The sequence below is a fragment of the Hemibagrus wyckioides genome, linkage group LG04 (assembly GCF_019097595.1).
Source record: "Hemibagrus wyckioides isolate EC202008001 linkage group LG04, SWU_Hwy_1.0, whole genome shotgun sequence".
In the NCBI taxonomy this organism is placed as follows: domain Eukaryota; kingdom Metazoa; phylum Chordata; class Actinopteri; order Siluriformes; family Bagridae; genus Hemibagrus; species Hemibagrus wyckioides.
Genome location: NC_080713.1, coordinates 2,376,199 through 2,399,300, shown reverse-complemented (window position 1 = coordinate 2,399,300; position 23,102 = coordinate 2,376,199). Strand labels below are relative to the sequence as shown.

Below are 23,102 nucleotides of genomic sequence, written 5' to 3'. Positions count from 1 at the left end.
TATTCACTACTGATTAGCTCTAGATTTTATATAAAAATAAATCAGAAATATATATTTATTATTATTTATTATGTTATTAAATATATATATATATATATATATATATATATATATATATATATATATATATATATATATATATATATATATATATATATATATATATATATATATAAATATATAATATAATATTGAAAATATTCATTCACAAATATTCATTCACACAATTTATTTGATAAGGATGGGTTTTATATTGTATTTATGTTGGGGTGAATGAAATAAAGTAAATGAATGAATAAATTTATTTTAAATAAATAAAAACATTTTACAGGATTTTATCCAACTTTTAATAGTTATTAATAATTTATATAATATTTAATAATAATTAATAATAATAATAATAATAATAATAATAATAATAATAATAATAATAATAATACCACAGTTACACAAACACGGCAAAATTAAAAACAAGATTATGCAACAAGTCATAAATCCTATTGATATTCTATATTTAATTCCTTTTCTTCTTTTTTTTTTTGAAAGAACCTAAAAATTTTTTTTTGATAAAACTAAAAGCAATAAAATAAAATAATATAATTTATTATTAAATAAGTGTATATATATATATATATATATATATATATATATATATATATATATAAATATATATATATATATATAAATAGTATTATAAAATAATTCCTAAATTTCTTTTGCATTTTCTTTTTTTTCTTCTTTTTTTTTTTAAATTTTCTACAAGATTTTTTGCAGCTTCGTGGCGCCATCTGATGGAACGTTACACTAAATTACAGTCTTACTTTATCCTGGTCATGGTATAGTCACTCGATCACCACTAGAGGCAGTATATCATCACTGAACCTACTGCTACTGCCATTTACTCAGGAATTAAAATGGACTGAACAGTGAAGGAGGTTTGTTTGGGTGCAGGGAAGTTTTACGTGTCAAAATGTCAACATGTATTTTAGTAACTCGCTAACCCGAGTCTAAAAACAATTCATTTGAATAAAAAAGTGCCACATTATTGACACCAACTAGGCATAACATTATGACCACCTGGCTAATATTGTGTTGGTGCTGCCAGTACAGCCTGGCCGTCCTGCACTGTGTATTCTGACCCCTTTCTATCAGAACCAGCATTAACTTCTTCAGCAATCTGAGCAACAGTAGCTCGTCTGTTGGATCGGATCACACGGGCCAGCCTTCTCTCCCCACGTCCATCACTGAGCCTTGACCGTCCATGACCCTGTCACCGGTTCACCACTGTTCCTTCCTTGGACCACTTTTGATAGATACTGACCACTGCAGACCGGGAACACCCCACAAGAGCTGCAGTTTTGGAGATGCTCTAATCAGGTGGTCTAGCCTCTTGCTGTCTAATATATCCCACCCACTAACAGGTGCCATGATGAGGAGATCATCAGTCTTATTCACTTCACATCTCACTGGTCACAGTGTTATACCTGACCGGTGTATGGCTCTACTGATTTATCTATTTAATTTTTACTCAGTTTTGTAACCAAAAAGGTCATGTGACAAATCGACAACAACAACATAACAGAAGAGTTTATATTAGCATTCTTAAAAACAATCCAAAAATGAGTTAGGCACTTGATCACGATCACTTTTATTGTAAAGATGGCATATTCCAAAATATTCCGAGTATTTCTTTTTCTTTTTTTTTAATGTCAGGGAGCAAAGACGGTAACAAACAACTAGAAAAGATCGACACAACACTTTGGTAGGAATCTGTGATACACTGGAGGAAAAGAAGTACGAAATGAAATGATGGGTTTTTACGGAGCTGAATTAAAAACGAACATTCCTAGAAATATTCTCAGGTTTAGAAAAGGGCTGTTGAGCTGTGCTTTGCATTCACATAGACACACAAACCAATAAAATGCTACGGTTATGCAACCCAGTGGCTGAAATCCAAAAATGTCTTAAAACATGTTAATATCCAAAGTGGCCAGTTGTCATACAATTGAATCAACTCTAATTATTGAATTAAATATCCACGCAAAACAGTCTGACAGATTAATAAGAACTTTGCATGGTGTTATGCTGCTAGTTAGCTCAAAACCTGGATGCTAACGCTTTAGATTTTTTGCTCTGGCTAGAAACGTGATGTCTGCTAGAAACCTCGCAGCTCTTATGGCTCTGGAAAGATCTTAAAAATGTTGAATCTTAAAAATTAGAATCAGTTAATCATCTTTTTCTGTAGTGTACAGGGTAAAAACAACGCTTGTGCCGGCAAATGTTCCTGTCTTTGGTCCAGTTTTGTGCCGTTTGTTCACCAAAAACATCATCACATTCAATACACAGACAGTTTCATCCGATATACAAGCAGAATCCAATCCAAACGTCTAGCATAGAACCAGATTTCACTCTGAGACACCAATAAATAAAATCCAGACAAAAATATAGCGAAGATTGTGGTGATTTTTTATGGGGTTTTTTTTAATACAATAAATTTATTGTGTTAATTAAACATTCTGAGTGTTACACAAATTTATTAAAATGGAATAAAATTTTTATATTTATGCATAAAGAAACAATAAAATTATTTTATTCTATATTTTTGTCTGGAGAGTTGCATTGTAAAAGTTTCCTATATATTTATTTTTTTTTTTTTAAAGAATCTCTCTTAAAACACTTTTTTTCAGAAGAATTAATTAATAAATAATAATTTGAACAGGAATTTATTAATAATTAATTAATTAACTGCAATTTTCTTATTAATTAATTAATCAATCAATAAACTAACTGTAATTTTAATTAATCAATTAATTGATTAATAAATTAAGAAGAAAATTACAGTTAAATAATTTATGTATTATTAATAAATATCATTTCTAATTATTATTAATTAATTAATTATTGATTTATGAAATTATTTATTCAATAATTATTAATAATATGCACAGGTTACTGCATCCGGTGGTGTTATAAATGAATTTTAATTTTAATAGTAAAAAAAAACAGATGGAATTAAAGAGAAGGAAATTCAATTTTTGCTGACTGAAAACAAAACCAAAGACTTTTTCTGGACCGTCGTCTGCATCATGTGGAGTTACTAAATCTTATGAAACTTTAATAAGCCACTTTCAGATAGAACCATACTAGGAATTAGAATCGAAATGAAATCGAACTTTAACATCAACTCTAAGCATTTCTCTGCATTTCTTTTGAATATGACAAATTACCACTATACTACATTCTAGTAAAAAAAAAGAAAGAAAAAGGTAAAAAAATTACCAAACTGACGCCAACCCTAAACAGGTCGACCGAACCAGAGAAAGAGGCGCGATCGACGCTTGATCCTGCCCCTCCCCCATCCCTCCCTCCCTCATCACATCGAGTCCCTTCCCACAATCCTCTGCACTGCTTAGCAGGGATGGACGTTGCAGGCCCGGATCTCCTTCCTGTCCTTGCAGCTGGTTAACTGTGTGCTCTTGAATCTCTTCTTGGCGGTCATTAGCCTCTCTTGGATTCCTCCTCCGCACAGCTTGGTACAGTCGCTCCATCCTGACCACGGCTTCATTTTGCATCCTGGAGGAACAATGAAAGGTGATGTGTGATGATACAGAAGAACGATAAGTTCTCCTCTAGGAGATGGGTGTAATAGCATAAACGTACTCAGATACACCTTCTGCTGCTAAGGATTTGGTGCGAGAGGGTACAATGATACCTGTGATTTAAACCCCTCACCTGCCAGCTCGTCAATCCACTCCTCCCTGCCCTGACTGTTCTTCCTCTTCTTTCTGGCTTCTTTGCGTTTCTTTCTCTCATCGCTGGTCGTACTGGCTTGATTACATTTCCTGATCTTGCACTTTTTCCTCTGGGCAGACTCGGGGCATGTCTCGCCCCCGAACTGAGGCTCCAGCTTTATCATCCTTGTCCGGGTCATGTGACCTTTCCCGCATGATTTATTACACTCGGTCCACTCTGACCACTCAAACATCATACAGTCTAAAGCTGCAGAAAAAGAAAAAAAGAGAACGAGAGAGAGAGAGAGAGAGAGAGAGAGAGAGAGAAAGAGAATGATAAATGATGACTTGAGTATCCCTGTTCTATTTGAGGAAGTTGGTAGCTGTGTCCATGCACACATAACTGCCCTCAGTTTGCTCGACTGCTGGCCGGGCAACAAGAGCAACAAGACAAACTGGTGCCACGTTGTGAGGCTGGTTTGTGGTCTGCCTACACTGAGACACAACTCAATGATTCAGAGGTGAAAAAAAAGAGAAAAGCTTGCAGAACATGGCATGTGGTCCAGGAGGAAGGACATTAGGTCGGACCAAAGAGTGAAAGAAAAACAGACACTGATTCATACCACAGTAAGATGTGTGTTAGAAAAAAGAGCTAATGTGTATGCTTTTGTCCGAAACAGTGTAATATTCAGAATTTATAGATATTACGTGTTTGTTTAGTGGTTAAGGTGTTGGACGACTGATCAGAAGGTTGTCAGGTCGAATGCCAGGTCCATCAAGTTACCACTGAGCAAGGGGTGGTGGTAACTCAAGGGGTGAAGGCTCTGGGTCATTGACAGGAAGATCGGGGTTCAAGCCCCAGCACTGCTAAACTGCCACTGTTGGGCCCTTGAGCAAGGCCCCCAACCCACCCTGCTCCAGGGGCGCTATATCATGGCCCCAAACCCCAAGGATGGGATATGCGAAGAAAGAATTTCACTGTGCAGTAATGTATATGTGACAAATAAAGACAACTCAACCGCTGTTATATGAAATGAGATAAACTGTAAGTCACTTTGGATAAGCTTGTCTCGCCAAATGCCAGAAATGTACCTAAAATGATATAAAAACTAATACATGATTTTATTTCCAGATAAACCCTGGACACTATTACATAACATCATTATGTTAATCGCCACTCAGGTCACTGTAAATGCCTGCGGTGAACACAGCTCTATCACGTCATCGTGGTGTTCTGGGTGCGTATCGCTCACGGCACTCTGGAAGCATGCATTTCTCCACTTGTTCCAGCTCTTCGCTGCACTCTCCCAGCTCCACCGGGGATTTGAGTACACGCTGTCGAGTGCGACTTCCTTTACCGCATGTCACACTGCAGTCACTCCAATCAGACCATGGAGACAACAGGCAGGGGATGGTATCTGTCAAAACAACACGTCCATCTTTACTGAGAGAACCTGAACTAAACACGCTGTCAAAACACCAGGTCCTGTCTCACTCACTTTATACTCTCGAGCATCGCCAATCTCTTAACATAAAAACTTTATGTCTTTATATATTGCATACTAATGAGTATTCACTTATAACAATAACAATATATTATTTATAATGGAATGGAAATGAAGTTAGATTACTGACAGACTGATTAAGATTGCATTTCTTAAATTTATATTACTGTTTACACACCAGGCGATTTTCTAATAAATTTTAAAATGACCCTAGACATAAGGACAGTTTCAACCAATTTTTAGCATTATAATCCTCCAAACACACACACACACACACACACACACAAACACACACACACACACACCTGCCATCTGAACACACACGCACCTACCATCTATAGTATCATGTTTGGCTGAGGGATTTGTGATGCGCTGTTGTGTTTCTGAGCTTTAAAAAGTACCCAAGGCTGCTGGCTATGATTGGCTAATATGGGAATTTTGCCGGAGATTCCCTAATCAGGAATCTTAAACATCTTTCATACACTACATTGCCAAAGGTTTTAGGAGGTCAGAACTCAGTCAAGTTCCTCCACACCAAACTCACTCATCCATGTCTTTATGGACCTTGCTTTGGTCACTGGTGTGCAGTCATGTTGGAACAGGAAGGGGTCATCCCCAAACTGTTCCCACAAAGAGCATGAAATTGTCCAAAATGTCTTGGTATGAAGCTGAAGCATTAAGAGTTCCTTTCACTGGAACTAAGGGGCGGAGTCCAACCCCTGAAAAACAACACCTGAATTCACCTGATTTAGAAGGGTGTCCCAAAACTTTTGGCAATATAGTGTATTTATGATTCGAGATCATGGAGGCTCTGACAATAATCACACTGACACCACACACCTGAGGATTACTTTTTCGATAATCGGTTGAGACAAGCCTCGAATCAGGCCACATCCCACATGATCACTGGAGGTATAAATGGTCTTATTTCTAATTTCTTTCTTTTGACTCATTACTATTAAATGATATAATGATGCATACTTTAACATATCTGATCTGATCTACAAATCTATTTAACTTACGACACTCGGGCATCATGCACTTCTCCACCTCCACCACCTCAGCCCCACAGATGGATCCATCAGACGGAGGCATTTTGACCATACGCTCACGCCGCTTCATGCCCAGCCCACAGGTGGCGCTGCAGGTGTCCCATTCACCCCATTCAGTCACGAGACAACTGCTAGGAGCTACACAACATAACATTTAAAAATGGAATTTATTTATTTTCATGGGAAAGTTTTATCATGCAGTTAATGGCACTGAGGTCCAGCAGGTTTACTCACAGCAGTCCTGGTTGACGGTGCACGGTTGCATCTCTTCGGTGGGGAGGGTGCAGGCAAAACCATCCTCGGGAAACTGCTTTACGTATCGCTCTCTGGACCGGACGCCTGCGCCGCAGGACACGCTGCATTCAGACCACGTGATCCATTCTGACATCATACACGTAGACGCATCTGCCGGGAGCAGAGAAGTTTTAGTTTTTTACCTCAGAAATATCAAATGAACACCTGAGAATATTAAAACCTAAGAGCTTTAAAATAAACCTGAAAAGGTAAGTAGAATTAAATCTGAGAATATTAATTTAAACCTGAGAACAAAAGTAAAAAAAAATAACATTATTTAATTGAGCATCAAAAATATGGAATTAAACCCAATAAATAATAAACCTGTATGTTGAATTAAAAAAAATATTTAATTAAATCAATTTAATAAATAATATTGACTATTTTGAACTATTATTATTATTAATTATTAATTATTGAGTAATAAAAAGTATATAATTATAATACTACTACTAATAATAATAATACATAAAATAATTTGCACTGAAACAATAAAAGAAAATTAATTAAAACCTAAGAAATGCAGTAGATATAAACCTTAATTAAAATAAGCTAAAATATTATTTCATTTTAAAGATATATATGATTTACTACTGAGTTAATTTTAACTATTTAATAATTATTATTTGTATATTATTATACTATTTGTATATTTATGATTGATTAATTTAAAGCTGATTTAAAAAAAGAAAGAGAGACTGTTGAACTGAGGCTGAGAAAAATAAAACAGAAATCTGTGAATGTTTTCCTCTCATATTGTGTATGGGTGTAAGGGCATCTTCTTGTATCTGAGTCCTGAGAGATTGAATATCTCAGAACATCTGGATAAACTGCACTGTGTCATAACTCAGCTGTAGGTCACTTAAACCCAGATAAAGTGTGTGTTAATGTAGAGTGTGTGTGGTGTGTGTGATACCCTCGTCACTGCAGCCGGGCCCCATACACGGCTCGAAGTCCTGGGTGTGCGGACAGGGGACGGACAGGTCCAGCTGAGCCTTCAGCATCCTCTGCCTCATCCTCTTTCCTTTCTCACAGGTGGAGGAGCTGCAGGCTGACCACGGAGACCAGTTGGAGTAAATACACGTCTCCGGAGTGTCGTCTGAATGAGACAAAAGGACAGAATGAGATACTGAGGGTGAGAAAACGACAGCCTGGAATTCCCAAACATCAACTGTTTACACCTGGATCCTGATTGGTCAGTAGGTGTTAAATTAATTTACACAGCAGCAGATTTATCTCAGTGTCCTAGTTCTAATATGTCATCGTTTCTATAGCAACAGTCCGTTCTTAGCAGATGGCAAGTTCCTGGTGAACTTGATGATGAAAACACAGACCTTCCTCTTTCTCCTCCTGAGCGATGTCTGCTACGATGTCATCAATGTTATCAGGCACGATGTTGCACTGCTCACCCTGAGAAACAGTTCAAAAACACAAAGCTAGAGAGTGAAAGATAACCTGCAGTATGGACGCTAAACTAGCAGATGAAGGTGAAACTAGAAAGTGAAGGCAGGTTTGTGAAGGCTAAACTAATAAAGCCTAAACTAATTTGTGAAGATTAAACTAGTGAGTGAAAGTTAAACTAATCAGTGAAGCTTGACTAATGTATGAAAGTTAAACTAGAAAGTAGGTTAACTAGTGTCTGAAGGCTAAACTAGAAAGTAAAGGTTGAACTAGCAACTGAAAACTAAACCAGTGAGTGAAGGTTAAACTAGAGACTGAAAGCTAAACCAGTGAGTGAAGGTTAAACTAGAGACTGAAAGCTAAACCAGTGAGTGAAGGTTAAACTAGAGACTGAAAGCTAAACCAGTGAGTGAAGGTTAAACTAGAGACTGAAAGCTAAACCAGTGAGTGAAGGTTAAACTAGAGACTGAAAGCTAAACCAGTGAGTGAAGGTTAAACTAGAGACTGAAAGCTAAACCAGTGAGTGAAGGTTAAACTAGAGACTGAAAGCTAAACCAGTGAGTGAAGGTTAAACTAGAGACTGAAAGCTAAACCAGTGAGTGAAGGTTAAACTAGAGACTGAAAGCTAAACCAGTGAGTGAAGGTTAAACTAGAGACTGAAAGCTAAACCAGTGAGTGAAGGTTAAACTAGAGACTGAAAGCTAAACCAGTGAGTGAAGGTTAAACTAGAGACTGAAAGCTAAACCAGTGAGTGAAGGTTAAACTAGAGACTGAAAGCTAAACCAGTGAGTGAAGGTTAAACAGGTTGAAAAGCTCCTGCTCCTGAGTTCTGATGCTCTTAAGATTCACTCCAAAAGCTCAAAGTGAAAACAAAAATGAAAACGATCTAAAGATCTAAAGGTCAGGACAGACCTTGCGGGCGATCCTCTCCACCACCACTCTGGCCACCGGAGTTATGGCTCCGCCTTCTGGGTCATAAAACGGGCTCTGGGGATGATCCAGACTTGTAAGAGGACGAATTTTCTCCTGAGGAATTGTCTGTTTGTTGGGAGACTAAACAAAAAAATGACAGGATTAGTGAACAACATCATTTCAAGCATTTCCTGTACAATAATAATAAAAGTTATTTCATTTATTCACTCTCTCTAAAACTGCAGGAAATAAAAAAGTTCTATTTAATTTTATTTCATTTCTAATCCAGATCACCAGCAGGTGGCAGAATCATCCTGAGATCATCGTCTCTGAAGCTCTGGCCCAAATCCCAACTCATTAAACTAAACATCTTATTTATTTCTCTTTATGTTTCAGATGTTTTATTCGTTTATTACCGAGATTCACAATTCCATCTTAGCATCGCACTCTGTGTGTGTTTTATCTATATATATAATGTTAAGTCAGTGGGGACGACTACATAAAAATTATACAATTTTTAAGAAAGGGAGGGAGACAGAGAATAAAGGAGAAAGAGAGGAAAAGAAAGAGAGAATGTAATAGACTAATACAGAAATAGAGAAAGTAAGAAGGAAACAAAGAATTACACAGAGGTATGGGGAGAGAAGGAAAGAGCTCTGACCTCGTAGGTGACCCCGCTGTCGGTCCCGGCGTCCCACGGGATCATGTCCTGGACCAGCTTCTGCACCCATCCGCACTCCTTCGTACAGAGATCTTCAGCCGACAGACCCACATTCCAGTCGGGACTCGGCCCGAGCATGGTGAGGAAGGACATGAGGTGACGAGTCCGGTCCACTGAGAACTCCGCCGAGGGAGCGGCTCGCCTGAGGTAGGAGCAAAACAGAACCGAAATCAAGATCAGAACCAGTCACAGAACCAAAATCAGAACCACACACAGAACCAAGATCAGAACCAAACACAGAACCAAAATCAGAACCACACAGAACCAAGATCAGAACCAAACACAGAACCAAAATCAGAACCACACACACAAACAAAATCAGAACCACACACACAAACAAAATCAGAACCAAACACAGAAACAAAATCAAAAACAAAGAAAAGATCATAACCAAACACAGAACCACACACAGAACCAAAATCAGAACTAAAATGACAAACACAGAACCAAAATCAGGACCAAATCCACACACAGAACAAAAATCAGAACCAAAATCACAAACACAGAACCAAAATCAATCACAGAACCAAACGTACAACCAAACACAGAACCAAACATAAAACCATAACCAAACACAGAACCTAACATAAAACCATAACCAAACACAGAACCAAACATAAAACCATAACCAAACACGGAACCAAACATAAAACCATAACCAAACACAGAACCTAACATAAAACCATAACCAAACACGGAACCAAACATTAAACCAAATTCACAACCAAACTCAGAACTGAACACAGAACCAGAATCATAGCTTCATGTATTGTCTTGTAGCAGAATTCTGACTATTTCACCATTAAAACAGAGCTTTACAGGAAACAGAGAGAAAGCCAACAAAGGAAATGAAGGTAGAGCAGATACACCTGATGACCAGAGGATGAAAAGAACTAGAATGTTTAGAAAGGCAAAGGAAGTGTAAAATCTTTCTTTCTTTCCTTTTCTTCACTCAGTCACATAACTCTGTTTCTCACTCGGCCTCCTGCAGCACTGCAGCACTGAGACAAAGGACAAACGTTAGAGAATGACAGAAAACAGAAAGTCAGAAAAAGAGTAAAGGACAGGGACAGGAGGGGAACGAGGGATGGCCTAAAGCTGAGAGTCAGGGGCAGAATAACAAAATGGAGGAAAGAGAAAGAAAAGTGGAGCAGAGAGAGAGAGAGAGAGAGAGATAAAAGAGAGGAAAAAGAAAGAGATAAAAAAAAAGAGTGACAGAGGGAAACAGCAAACAATGAGAGAGAGAGAGAGAGAGAGAGAGAGAGAGAGAGAGACTTGGTAAACATGACAGCACTTGCTAACTACTCCTAGCTAGTCTTGGATAACTAGCTAGTCTAGCTAGCTCTCTAGTGCTTACTACACACCCTCACTACACACTCTCACTACACACCCTCACTACACACTCTCACTACACACTACACACCCTCACTACACACTCTCACTACACACTCTCACTACACACCCTCACTACACACTCTCACTACACACTCTCACTACAGACCCTCACTACACACTCTCACTACACACTCTCACTACACACTCTCACTACAGACCCTCACTACACACTCTCACTACACACTCTCACTACACACTCTCACTACACACCCTCACTACACACCCTCACTACACACCCTCACTACACACTCTCACTACACACTCTCACTACACACCCTCACTACACACTCTCACTACACACCCTCACTACACACCCTCACTACACACTACACACCCTCACTACACACTCTCACTACACACTACACACCCTCACTACACACTCTCACTACACACTACACACCCTCACTACACACTCTCACTACACACTCTCACTACACACCCTCACTACACACTCTCACTACAGACCCTCACTACACACCCTCACTACACACCCTCACTACACACTACACACCCTCACTACACACTCTCACTACACACTACACACCCTCACTACACACTCTCACTACACACTACACACCCTCACTACACACTCTCACTACACACTACACACCCTCACTACACACTCTCACTACACACTACACACCCTCACTACACACTCTCACTACACACCCTCACTACACACTCTCACTACACACCCTCACTACACACTCTCACTACAGACCCTCACTACACACCCTCACTACACACCCTCACTACACACTCTCACTACACACCCTCACTACACACTCTCACTACACACCCTCACTACACACCCTCACTACACACTCTCACTACACACTCTCACTACACACCCTCACTACACACTACACACCCTCACTACACACTCTCACTACACACTCTCACTACATACTCTCACTACACACCCTCACTACACACTCTCACTACACACTCTCACTACACACCCTCACTACACACCCTCACTACACACTCTCACTACAGACCCTCACTACACACCCTCACTACACACTCTCACTACAGACCCTCACTACACACCCTCACTACACACTCTCACTACAGACTCTCACTACACACTCTCACTACATACTCTCACTACACACCCTCACTACACACTCTCACTACACACTCTCACTACACACCCTCACTACACACCCTCACTACACACTCTCACTACACACTCTCACTACACACCCTCACTACACACCCTCACTACACACTCTCACTACAGACCCTCACTACACACCCTCACTACACACTCTCACTACACACCCTCACTACACACTCTCACTACAGACCCTCACTACACACCCTCACTACACACCCTCACTACACACTCTCACTACACACTACACACCCTCACTACACACTCTCACTACACACTACACACCCTCACTACACACTCTCACTACACACTACACACCCTCACTACACACTCTCACTACACACTACACACCCTCACTACACACTCTCACTACACACTACACACCCTCACTACACACTCTCACTACACACCCTCACTACACACTCTACTACACACCCTCACTACACACTCTCACTACACACTCTCACTACACACCCTCACTACACACTCTCACTACACACCCTCACTACACACTCTCACTACAGACCCTCACTACACACCCTCACTACACACTCTCACTACACACCCTCACTACACACTCTCACTACACACTCTCACTACACACCCTCACTACACACCCTCACTACACACTCTCACTACACACTCTCACTACACACCCTCACTACACACTACACACCCTCACTACACACTCTCACTACACACTCTCACTACATACTCTCACTACACACCCTCACTACACACTCTCACTACACACTCTCACTAAACACCCTCACTACACACCCTCACTACACACTCTCACTACAGACCCTCACTACACACCCTCACTACACACCCTCACAACACACCCTCACTACACACTCTCACTACACACTCTCACTACACACCCTCACTACACACTCTCACTACACACTCTCACTACACACCCTCACTACACACTCTCACTACACACCCTCACTACACACCCTCACTACACACTCTCACTACAGACCCTCACTACACACTCTCACTACACACTCTCACTACACACCCTCACTACACACCCTCACTACACACTCTCACTACACACCCTCACTACACACCCTCACTACACACTCTCACTACACACCCTCACTACACACCCTCACTACACACTCTCACTACACACCCTCACTACACACTCTCACTACACACTCTCACTACACACCCTCACTACACACCCTCACTACACACTCTCACTACACACCCTCACTACACACTCGCACTACAGACCCTCACTACACACCCTCACTACACACCCTCACTACACACCCTCACTACACACTCTCACTACACACCCTCACTACACACTCTCACTACACACTCTCACTACACACCCTCACTACACACTCTCACTACACACCCTCACTACACACTCTCACTACACACTCTCACTACACACCCTCACTACACACTCTCACTACACACCCTCACTACACACTCTCACTACACACCCTCACTACACACTCTCACTACACACCCTCACTACACACCCTCACTACACACCCTCACTACACACTCTCACTACACACCCTCACTACACACTCTCACTACACACCCTCACTACACACTCTCACTACACACCCTCACTACACACCCTCACTACACACCCTCACTACACACCCTCACTACACACTCTCACTACACACCCTCACTACACACCCTCACTACACACTCTCACTACACACTCTCACTACAGACCCTCACTACACACTCTCACTACACACCCTCACTACACACTCTCACTACACACTCTCACTACACACCCTCACTACACACCCTCACTACACACTCTCACTACAGACCCTCACTACACACTCTCACTACAGACCCTCACTACACACTCTCACTACACACCCTCACTACACACTCTCACTACACACCCTCACTACACACCCTCACTACACACCCTCACTACACACCCTCACTACACACTCTCACTACACACTCTCACTACACACCCTCACTACACACTCTCACTACACACCCTCACTACAGACCCTCACTACACACTCTCACTACAGACCCTCACTACACACTCTCACTACAGACCCTCACTACACACTCTCACTACACACTCTCACTACAGACCCTCACTACACACTCTCACTACACACTCTCACTACAGACCCTCACTACACACTCTCACTACACACTCTCACTACACACCCTCACTACACACTCTCACTACACACTCTCACTACACACCGTCACTACACACCCTCACTACACACCCTCACTACACACTCTCACTACACACTCTCACTACACACCCTCACTACACACCCTCACTACACACTCTCACTACACACTCTCACTACACACCCTCACTACACACCCTCACTACACACCCTCACTACACACTCTCACTACACACCCTCACTACACACCCTCACTACACACTCTCACTACACACCCTCACTACACACCCTCACTACACACCCTCACTACACACTCTCACTACACACCCTCACTACACACCCTCACTACACACCCTCACTACACACTCTCACTACACACCCTCACTACACACTCTCACTACACACCGTCACTACACACCCTCACTACACACCCTCACTACACACCCTCACTACACACCCTCACTACACACTCTCACTACACACCCTCACTACACACCCTCACTACACACCCTCACTACACACTCTCACTACACACCCTCACTACACACCCTCACTACACACTCTCACTACACACCCTCACTACACACCCTCACTACACACTCTCACTACACACCCTCACTACACACCCTCACTACACACCCTCACTACACACCCTCACTACACACTCTCACTACACACTCTCACTACACACCCTCACTACACACCCTCACTACACACCCTCACTACACACTCTCACTACACACTCTCACTACACACCCTCACTACACACCCTCACTACACACTCTCACTACACACCCTCACTACACACCCTCACTACACACTCTCACTACACACCCTCACTACACACCCTCACTACACACCCTCACTACACACTCTCACTACACACCCTCACTACACACTCTCACTACACACCGTCACTACACACTCTCACTACACACCCTCACTACACACCCTCACTACACACCCTCACTACACACTCTCACTACACACCCTCACTACACACCCTCACTACACACTCTCACTACACACCCTCACTACACACCCTCACTACACACCCTCACTACACACCCTCACTACACACCCTCACTACACACCCTCACTACACACTCTCACTACACACCCTCACTACACACTCTCACTACACACTCTCACTACACACCGTCACTACACACCCTCACTACACACCCTCACTACACACTCTCACTACACACTCTCACTACACACCCTCACTACACACCCTCACTACACACTCTCACTACACACTCTCACTACACACCCTCACTACACACCCTCACTACACACTCTCACTACACACCCTCACTACACACCCTCACTACACACCCTCACTACACACTCTCACTACACACCCTCACTACACACCCTCACTACACACTCTCACTACACACCCTCACTACACACCCTCACTACAGACCCTCACTACACACTCTCACTACACACTCTCACTACACACCCTCACTACACACCCTCACTACACACTCTCACTACACACCCTCACTACACACTCTCACTACACACTCTCACTACACACCCTCACTACACACTCTCACTACACACCCTCACTACACACTCTCACTACACACTCTCACTACAGACCCTCACTACACACTCTCACTACACACTCTCACTACACACTCTCACTACACACTCTCACTACAGACCCTCACTACACACTCTCACTACAGACCCTCACTACACACTCTCACTACACACCCTCACTACACACTCTCACTACACATTCTCACTACACACTCTCACTACGCACTCTCACTACACACCCTCACTACACACTCTCACTACACACTCTCACTACACACCCTCACTACACACTCTCACTACACACTCTCACTACACACCCTCACTACACACCCTCACTACACACTCTCACTACAGACCCTCACTACACACTCTCACTACACACTCTCACTACACACTCTCACTACACACTCTCACTACACACCCTCACTACACACTCTCACTACACACTCTCACTACACACCCTCACTACAGACCCTCACTACACACTCTCACTACACACTCTCACTACATACTCTCACTACACACTCTCACTACACACTCTCACTACACACTCTCACTACACACCCTCACTACACACCCTCACTACACACCCTCACTACAGACCCTCACTACACACTCTCACTACAGACCCTCACTACACACTCTCACTACACACTCTCACTACAGACCCTCACTACACACTCTCACTACACACTCTCACTACAGACCCTCACTACACACTCTCACTACACACTCTCACTACACACCCTCACTACACACTCTCACTACACACTCTCACTACACACTCTCACTACACACCCTCACTACACACCCTCACTACACACTCTCACTACACACCCTCACTACACACCCTCACTACACACCCTCACTACACACCCTCACTACACACTCTCACTACACACCCTCACTACACACCCTCACTACACACCCTCACTACACACTCTCACTACACACCCTCACTACACACCCTCACTACACACCCTCACTACACACTCTCACTACACACCCTCACTACACACCCTCACTACACACTCTCACTACACACCCTCACTACACACCCTCACTACACACTCTCACTACACACTCTCACTACACACCCTCACTACACACTCTCACTACACACCCTCACTACACACCCTCACTACACACCCTCACTACACACTCTCACTACACACCCTCACTACACACCCTCACTACAGACCCTCACTACACACTCTCACTACACACTCTCACTACACACCCTCACTACACACCCTCACTACACACTCTCACTACACACCCTCACTACACACTCTCACTACACACTCTCACTACAGACCCTCACTACACACCCTCACTACACACCCTCACTACACACTCTCACTACACACTCTCACTACAGACCCTCACTACACACTCTCACTACACACTCTCACTACACACTCTCACTACACACTCTCACTACACACCCTCACTACACACCCTCACTACACACCCTCACTACACACTCTCACTACACACCCTCACTACACACTCTCACTACACACCCTCACTACACACTCTCACTACACACCCTCACTACACACTCTCACTACACACCCTCACTACACACCCTCACTACACACTCTCACTACACACTCTCACTACACACCCTCACTACACACTCTCACTACACATTCTCACTACACACTCTCACTACACACTCTCACTACAGACCCTCACTACACACTCTCACTACACACCCTCACTACACACTCTCACTACACACCCTCACTACACACTCTCACTACACACCCTCACTACACACCCTCACTACACACCCTCACTACACACCCTCACTACACACTCTCACTACAGACCCTCACTACACACTCTCACTACACACTCTCACTACAGACCCTCACTACACACTCTCACTACACACCCTCACTACACACCCTCACTACACACTCTCACTACACACCCTCACTACACACTCTCACTACACACCCTCACTACACACTCTCACTACACACCCTCACTACACACCCTCACTACAGACCCTCACTACACACTCTCACTACACACTCTCACTACACACCCTCACTACACACCCTCACTACACACTCTCACTACACACTCTCACTACACACTCTCACTACAGACCCTCACTACACACTCTCACTACACACCCTCACTACACACTCTCACTACACACTCTCACTACAGACCCTCACTACACACTCTCACTACACATTCTCACTACACACTCTCACTACACACTCTCACTACACACTCTCACTACAGACCCTCACTACACACTCTCACTACACACCCTCACTACACACTCTCACTACACACCCTCACTACACACCCTCACTACACACTCTCACTACAGACCCTCACTACACACTCTCACTACTGGTGCTGTAAATTCCTTGCTGATATTTTCCACTGTGTTTGGTGAAGTGTGAACCCTGTCCACTAACAGTCCAGTGATCAGACTCAGATCAGACCCTCTGAGGAAGTTAAAATAAAAGCGTGGTCTGGTGTCTCAGCACTGCTTACTTCCTGTTTGAAGTCAAGTGAAGATCATGCGTTGAAGTACAGAGTCACAGAGGAAGACAAAGAACTGAGTGCAGGGTCAATTGTGTCTATGCAGAGAGAGAGAAAGTGTGTGTGTGTGTGTGTGAAGCCAGTACTCCAGCTGGTGCTAATATGCCACATTCTCTGAGAATAAACCTGGAATTAACACGAACAGAACTCTCTCCGTGGCGCTCGCCGTCTGTCTGTAGCATTAACACACACAGACACACATGCACACACACACACATGCACACACACACACGCCTGAAATGAGAGTAACACCACACACAGAGCTATATATATATACACAAAGATATATATATATATACACACACACACAGAATTTCTGCTTATGTGTTATTTATTGCTAATTTTGCCAATTTTTCTGGAGTTGAAAGTACAGAGAGGCTCTTATTTTAGTAACATGAGTAACTAGCACACACACACACACACACACACACACACACCAGCATTAAAGCTAACCGCGCATCTCATTTGCGACTCCTCCCGCTCTGACAACCCGTTATTTCAGCGTCTGCATGTCAGTGCACTGCTTATCAACTCAACTCAAATCTTCTGAAGCTTCTGGAAACTTCTGGTGAACACTGCAGCGTGGTTTTTCCAAAGCACCGGCGCGAGAGATGTATTTCTTATTTATTTTCTTTTTAAATCTATAAATACCTCCAGTGAGTCACAGGCGAACCACAGGAAGAAGAGGAAAGAGGACAATGAGGGCAATGGAGGAAAGAAGGAGGGGAAATAAAAGAGAACAGATCTTCAGAGTCTGTTTCTTTTCAGAGCGTCGGAACGAATCCGTAAAACACGTGTCGCTTCAGAGACGTCTGTACGAGCGTGCGGCTGAGTTCTGAATCCTGATTGGTCAGAAGGAGTTGATGAATTTTCTGGAACAGCAGCTCTGATAGAGGCGTAGCCGCACATCGCGGCTAACATGCTGTCGTTTCTATAGCAACAGCTCACGTAAATAGGTGAGAAGTGTTTTTAAATGTTAATACGGTGAAGTTTTCTGTAAGGAGAAATGTGTTCATGTAAGATTTACGGAAGGAGTCTCCAGTGTCAGCACTCCAGTGTCAGTGTAACGTGGGAACTTTTACGTCATCTTCAGTTCAGAGAAATTTATTTATTTATTTATTGAATTATTTTTGTATTATTGTTTTTTTTTAGTTTCTTGGTTGCAACATTTTTTCATTAATTTTTAATTTTTGAATTTCTATTTCTTTATTTCTCTTTTTCCCTTTTTTTCCTTTGTTTTCAGTTTATTGGTTACAATACAATGTTTTTATTATTTTTCCCTTTTTTTATTTGTTTGTATTTATATGTTTCTTGGTAATTTTTTTCCCCTTTATTTTTCTTTTTCCCTTTTTTCATTTTTTCCTTCTTTCATTTTTCCATTTTTCAGTTTCTTGGTTACAATTCAATGTTTTTATTTATTTTTTTTTTTTTCATTTTCCCTTTTTTTCCCCCATTATTCCCTTTTTCAGTTTCTTGGATAGAAGACAATTTTTTTCAGTCATATTGACCTTACGAGTGAGAAAGAAAGCCAAGCTGGTTGTTAAGTTGGCAAACTGCTCTACTACAAAGCTAATAAAGCATTTTTTTTTTTTAAAAATGAAGGCTGCTGATGATGCTCCTCTTCATCACACCCTCTAGTTGTTGATTATTTTCCTACACCAGTACGACACGAAGCATTATGTTCCTCACTGACGCACACCGACCTCACCGTCCTCTCCAGACGTATAAACTCTGTCCGAGTTTCTCAGACGCCATTAAATCGTGTCACGTGTATCCCGAGGATGTGAGCAGACCCGAACGTCTGCTGCTGCTCTCCTCCTTCACCTCTCCACAGATTGATTCATTTCTGTTCACAGTCAAATCTGCTCTGCTAAATTAGCATGGAGCGCTGGAACTGCCAAGTGCCCACTGGAGACCATCTAACACTTCTCCAACAAGCTAATTTAACACTTATGACTCAACCCCGAGAAGAGCTACACGATTTTATTCAGTCAGAGAGCATGTGCAATGACCGCTTCCAGCTGAAACGGAGAGATTTCTGAAAATCACGCTCATTTTCATGACGGATCTCAGAGGTTGGAGTGTACTACTGGAAAAATAAAAGGGACCTAAAGAGAAAAATTTTAAAAATGTTGCATTGTAACACAAAAACTGAAAAGGGGAAAAATTTTAAAGAATAATAATAAAAGTAATGAAAGGGATTTAAAAATAAATAAATAAATAAATAAATAAATAAATAAATAAATAAATAAATAAATAAATAATAATAATAATAATAATAATAAAAATAATAAAAGTGAAAAATGAAAGAATAAAAATAAAAAAGGAAAAATTAATGAAAAACATGTAATCTAGAAACTGAAGAAAAAAAGCCTTAAAATAAAATAAAAATAAATAAACTTCTCTGAACTGAAGAGGACAAATGTTTGAAGATCCTCTGATTAATAACCGGATACTTTACTGTAACCTCTTTACAGGAATGATAATAAACTAAATCTATATTTCTGTGCACGATTAAACAGCAAATTACACAGTAAAAGTCCTGTTACTCTACGGTTTTATAGCTTTAGTGCCAAAAATACACTTTACATGCACTTTAAATAGTAAGAAATTCTAACAAACAAATGTGATCAAAAATTTTTGTCCCTCGCGGAAACTAAATATTACGCAGTAAGAGTGAATTGAAATAAAAAATTACACAACAAGAACTCACTGTAACAAAAGATTATAGAATAATCATAATAAATAAGATCTCGCTGAAATGCTTGCTAAGCTAAAAGAGTACACAATAAGAGCTCAATAAAAGACAAAATGCACTATGTGTTCTAACCAGTCTTTAATAACACAAACTTTTTGCTTGTGCTGAAAATGTTGCAGCTTTACCTCTGACTCTAATAAAGCACTGACACTGGAGACTCCTTCCCTAAATGTTAAATAAACATCTCCTCCTAGACATTCCGGATACGAGTCACAGAAGTGTAGGAAAGGGAGAAAAATCCATTCCATTCCTTTAACAGCCTTTTGCTTGGAAAACAAATTTACCTTCACCTCTTTATCCCTACTTCCACCTTTTCATTACTACCCCACCAAGACTACCCCGCCTAACATCGTCCTCCATTCCACGCTCTCAGAAACCACTTCTGACAAGATGAAGCGTGAACCTGGAGTTAGTGTTGGAGTAACACACTCTGATTAATTCACATCGCATCCAAAGCCCCAGGAGATAAAGAGGCAGAGCTCCACATGTCACGTGTCACACACACTTCACTCCATCGTCCCGGTAACATGGGCGAGATAACACGCAGGAGACAACTGTAATTAATCACTCTGTTAAAAAATAAATAAATTAATAAAAAACGTGTCCAATTATGATGGTTTTAAAGACTGTGATGTAATAGAGTCTATTAATCTAAAACAACCATGTTTGACACTATATAATTCAGATTTTTTATATATATTTAAATATATTCATGCTCAAAACACACACACACACACACAGCCATATGTTCAGAGCTAACACACAATCTGAGCACATATGGCTTTAGATTAATAAACAGAGCAAAAATGAGATTTCATTTCAATTTATTTACGCTGCTGTTCATTCCGTTTAAACTGTAAAATAGATTTTGTAAGACAGTGAGTACACCAATCAGGCATAACATTATGACCACCTGCCTAATATTGTGTTGGTCCCCCCCAAAACAGCCCTGACCCGTCCTGCACTGTGTATTCTGACCCCTTTCTATCAGAACCAGCATTAACTTCTTCAGCAGTTTGAGCAACAGTAGCTCGTCTGTTGGATCGGATCACACGGTCCAGCCTTCGCTCCCCACGTGCATCAATGAGCCTTGACCACCCATGACCCTGTCCCCGGTTCACCACTTTTTCTTTTCCTTGGACCACTTTTGATCGATACTGACCACTGCAGACCAGGAACACCCCACAAGAGCTGCAGTTTTGGAGATGCTCTGATCCAGTGGTCTAGCCATCACAATTTGGCCCTTCATCAAACTCACTCAAATCCTTACACTTGTCCATTTTTCCTGCTTCTAACATCAACTTTGAGGACAAAATGTTGACTTGCTGCCTGATATATCCCACCCACTAACAGGTGCCATGATGAGGAGATACTCAGTCTTAATCACTTCACCTGTCAGGAGTCATAATGTTATGCCTGATCAGTGAATTTACTATTATACTAGTGTATTATATTTTTGTTTTTATATTTGTTTTTTCTATATTTAGTTTATATAGCAGTTTTATATTTGTATACATTATATATTATATTATTACTATTTTTATTATTATTATTTTTATTTTATTTTTCATTATTTATAATATTTACTGTATATTGACACTACATATATATATTTATATTATATACATATATATTTATATATACATACATAGACATATATTTGCATATGCATATCTGACACTTGAGTTTCAAGTTATTTTCGTTTGTGATTTCCACCATTTAATTTTCCCTACTTTTCCCTATATATTCTTAACTATATCCCCTATTTTTCATGTCCACACTTTAAATTTTTCTTTTTTTACTATTTACTTTTTTTCTATTTTTATGTCGTAAAAATCATTTCCCTACATGTCGTACTGTGTATGATTTCGTATGTGACCAATAAAATTTGAATTTGAATAAATATACATATTGTAGATTTTTCAG

General features: G+C 41.2%; 1 protein-coding gene across 1 annotated transcript in view; it reads right to left on the bottom strand.

Annotated features, from left to right (window-relative positions):
- Positions 1–2,927: 2,927 nt before the first annotated feature.
- The window catches only part of spon1a (spondin 1a), an 81,856-nt gene continuing 61,681 nt past the window's right edge, over positions 2,928–23,102 (bottom strand). The window contains exons 8-16 of the mRNA XM_058387092.1: positions 9,557–9,758; positions 8,896–9,036; positions 7,917–7,992; positions 7,499–7,681; positions 6,523–6,693; positions 6,259–6,426; positions 4,985–5,149; positions 3,733–3,999; positions 2,928–3,573 (exon numbers count right to left, since the gene is read on the bottom strand). Of these exons, the coding sequence (XP_058243075.1) occupies positions 3,410–3,573; positions 3,733–3,999; positions 4,985–5,149; positions 6,259–6,426; positions 6,523–6,693; positions 7,499–7,681; positions 7,917–7,992; positions 8,896–9,036; positions 9,557–9,758 (1,537 nt within the window). The 3' untranslated portion in view covers positions 2,928–3,409. The remainder of the gene's footprint in view (positions 3,574–3,732; positions 4,000–4,984; positions 5,150–6,258; positions 6,427–6,522; positions 6,694–7,498; positions 7,682–7,916; positions 7,993–8,895; positions 9,037–9,556; positions 9,759–23,102) is intronic.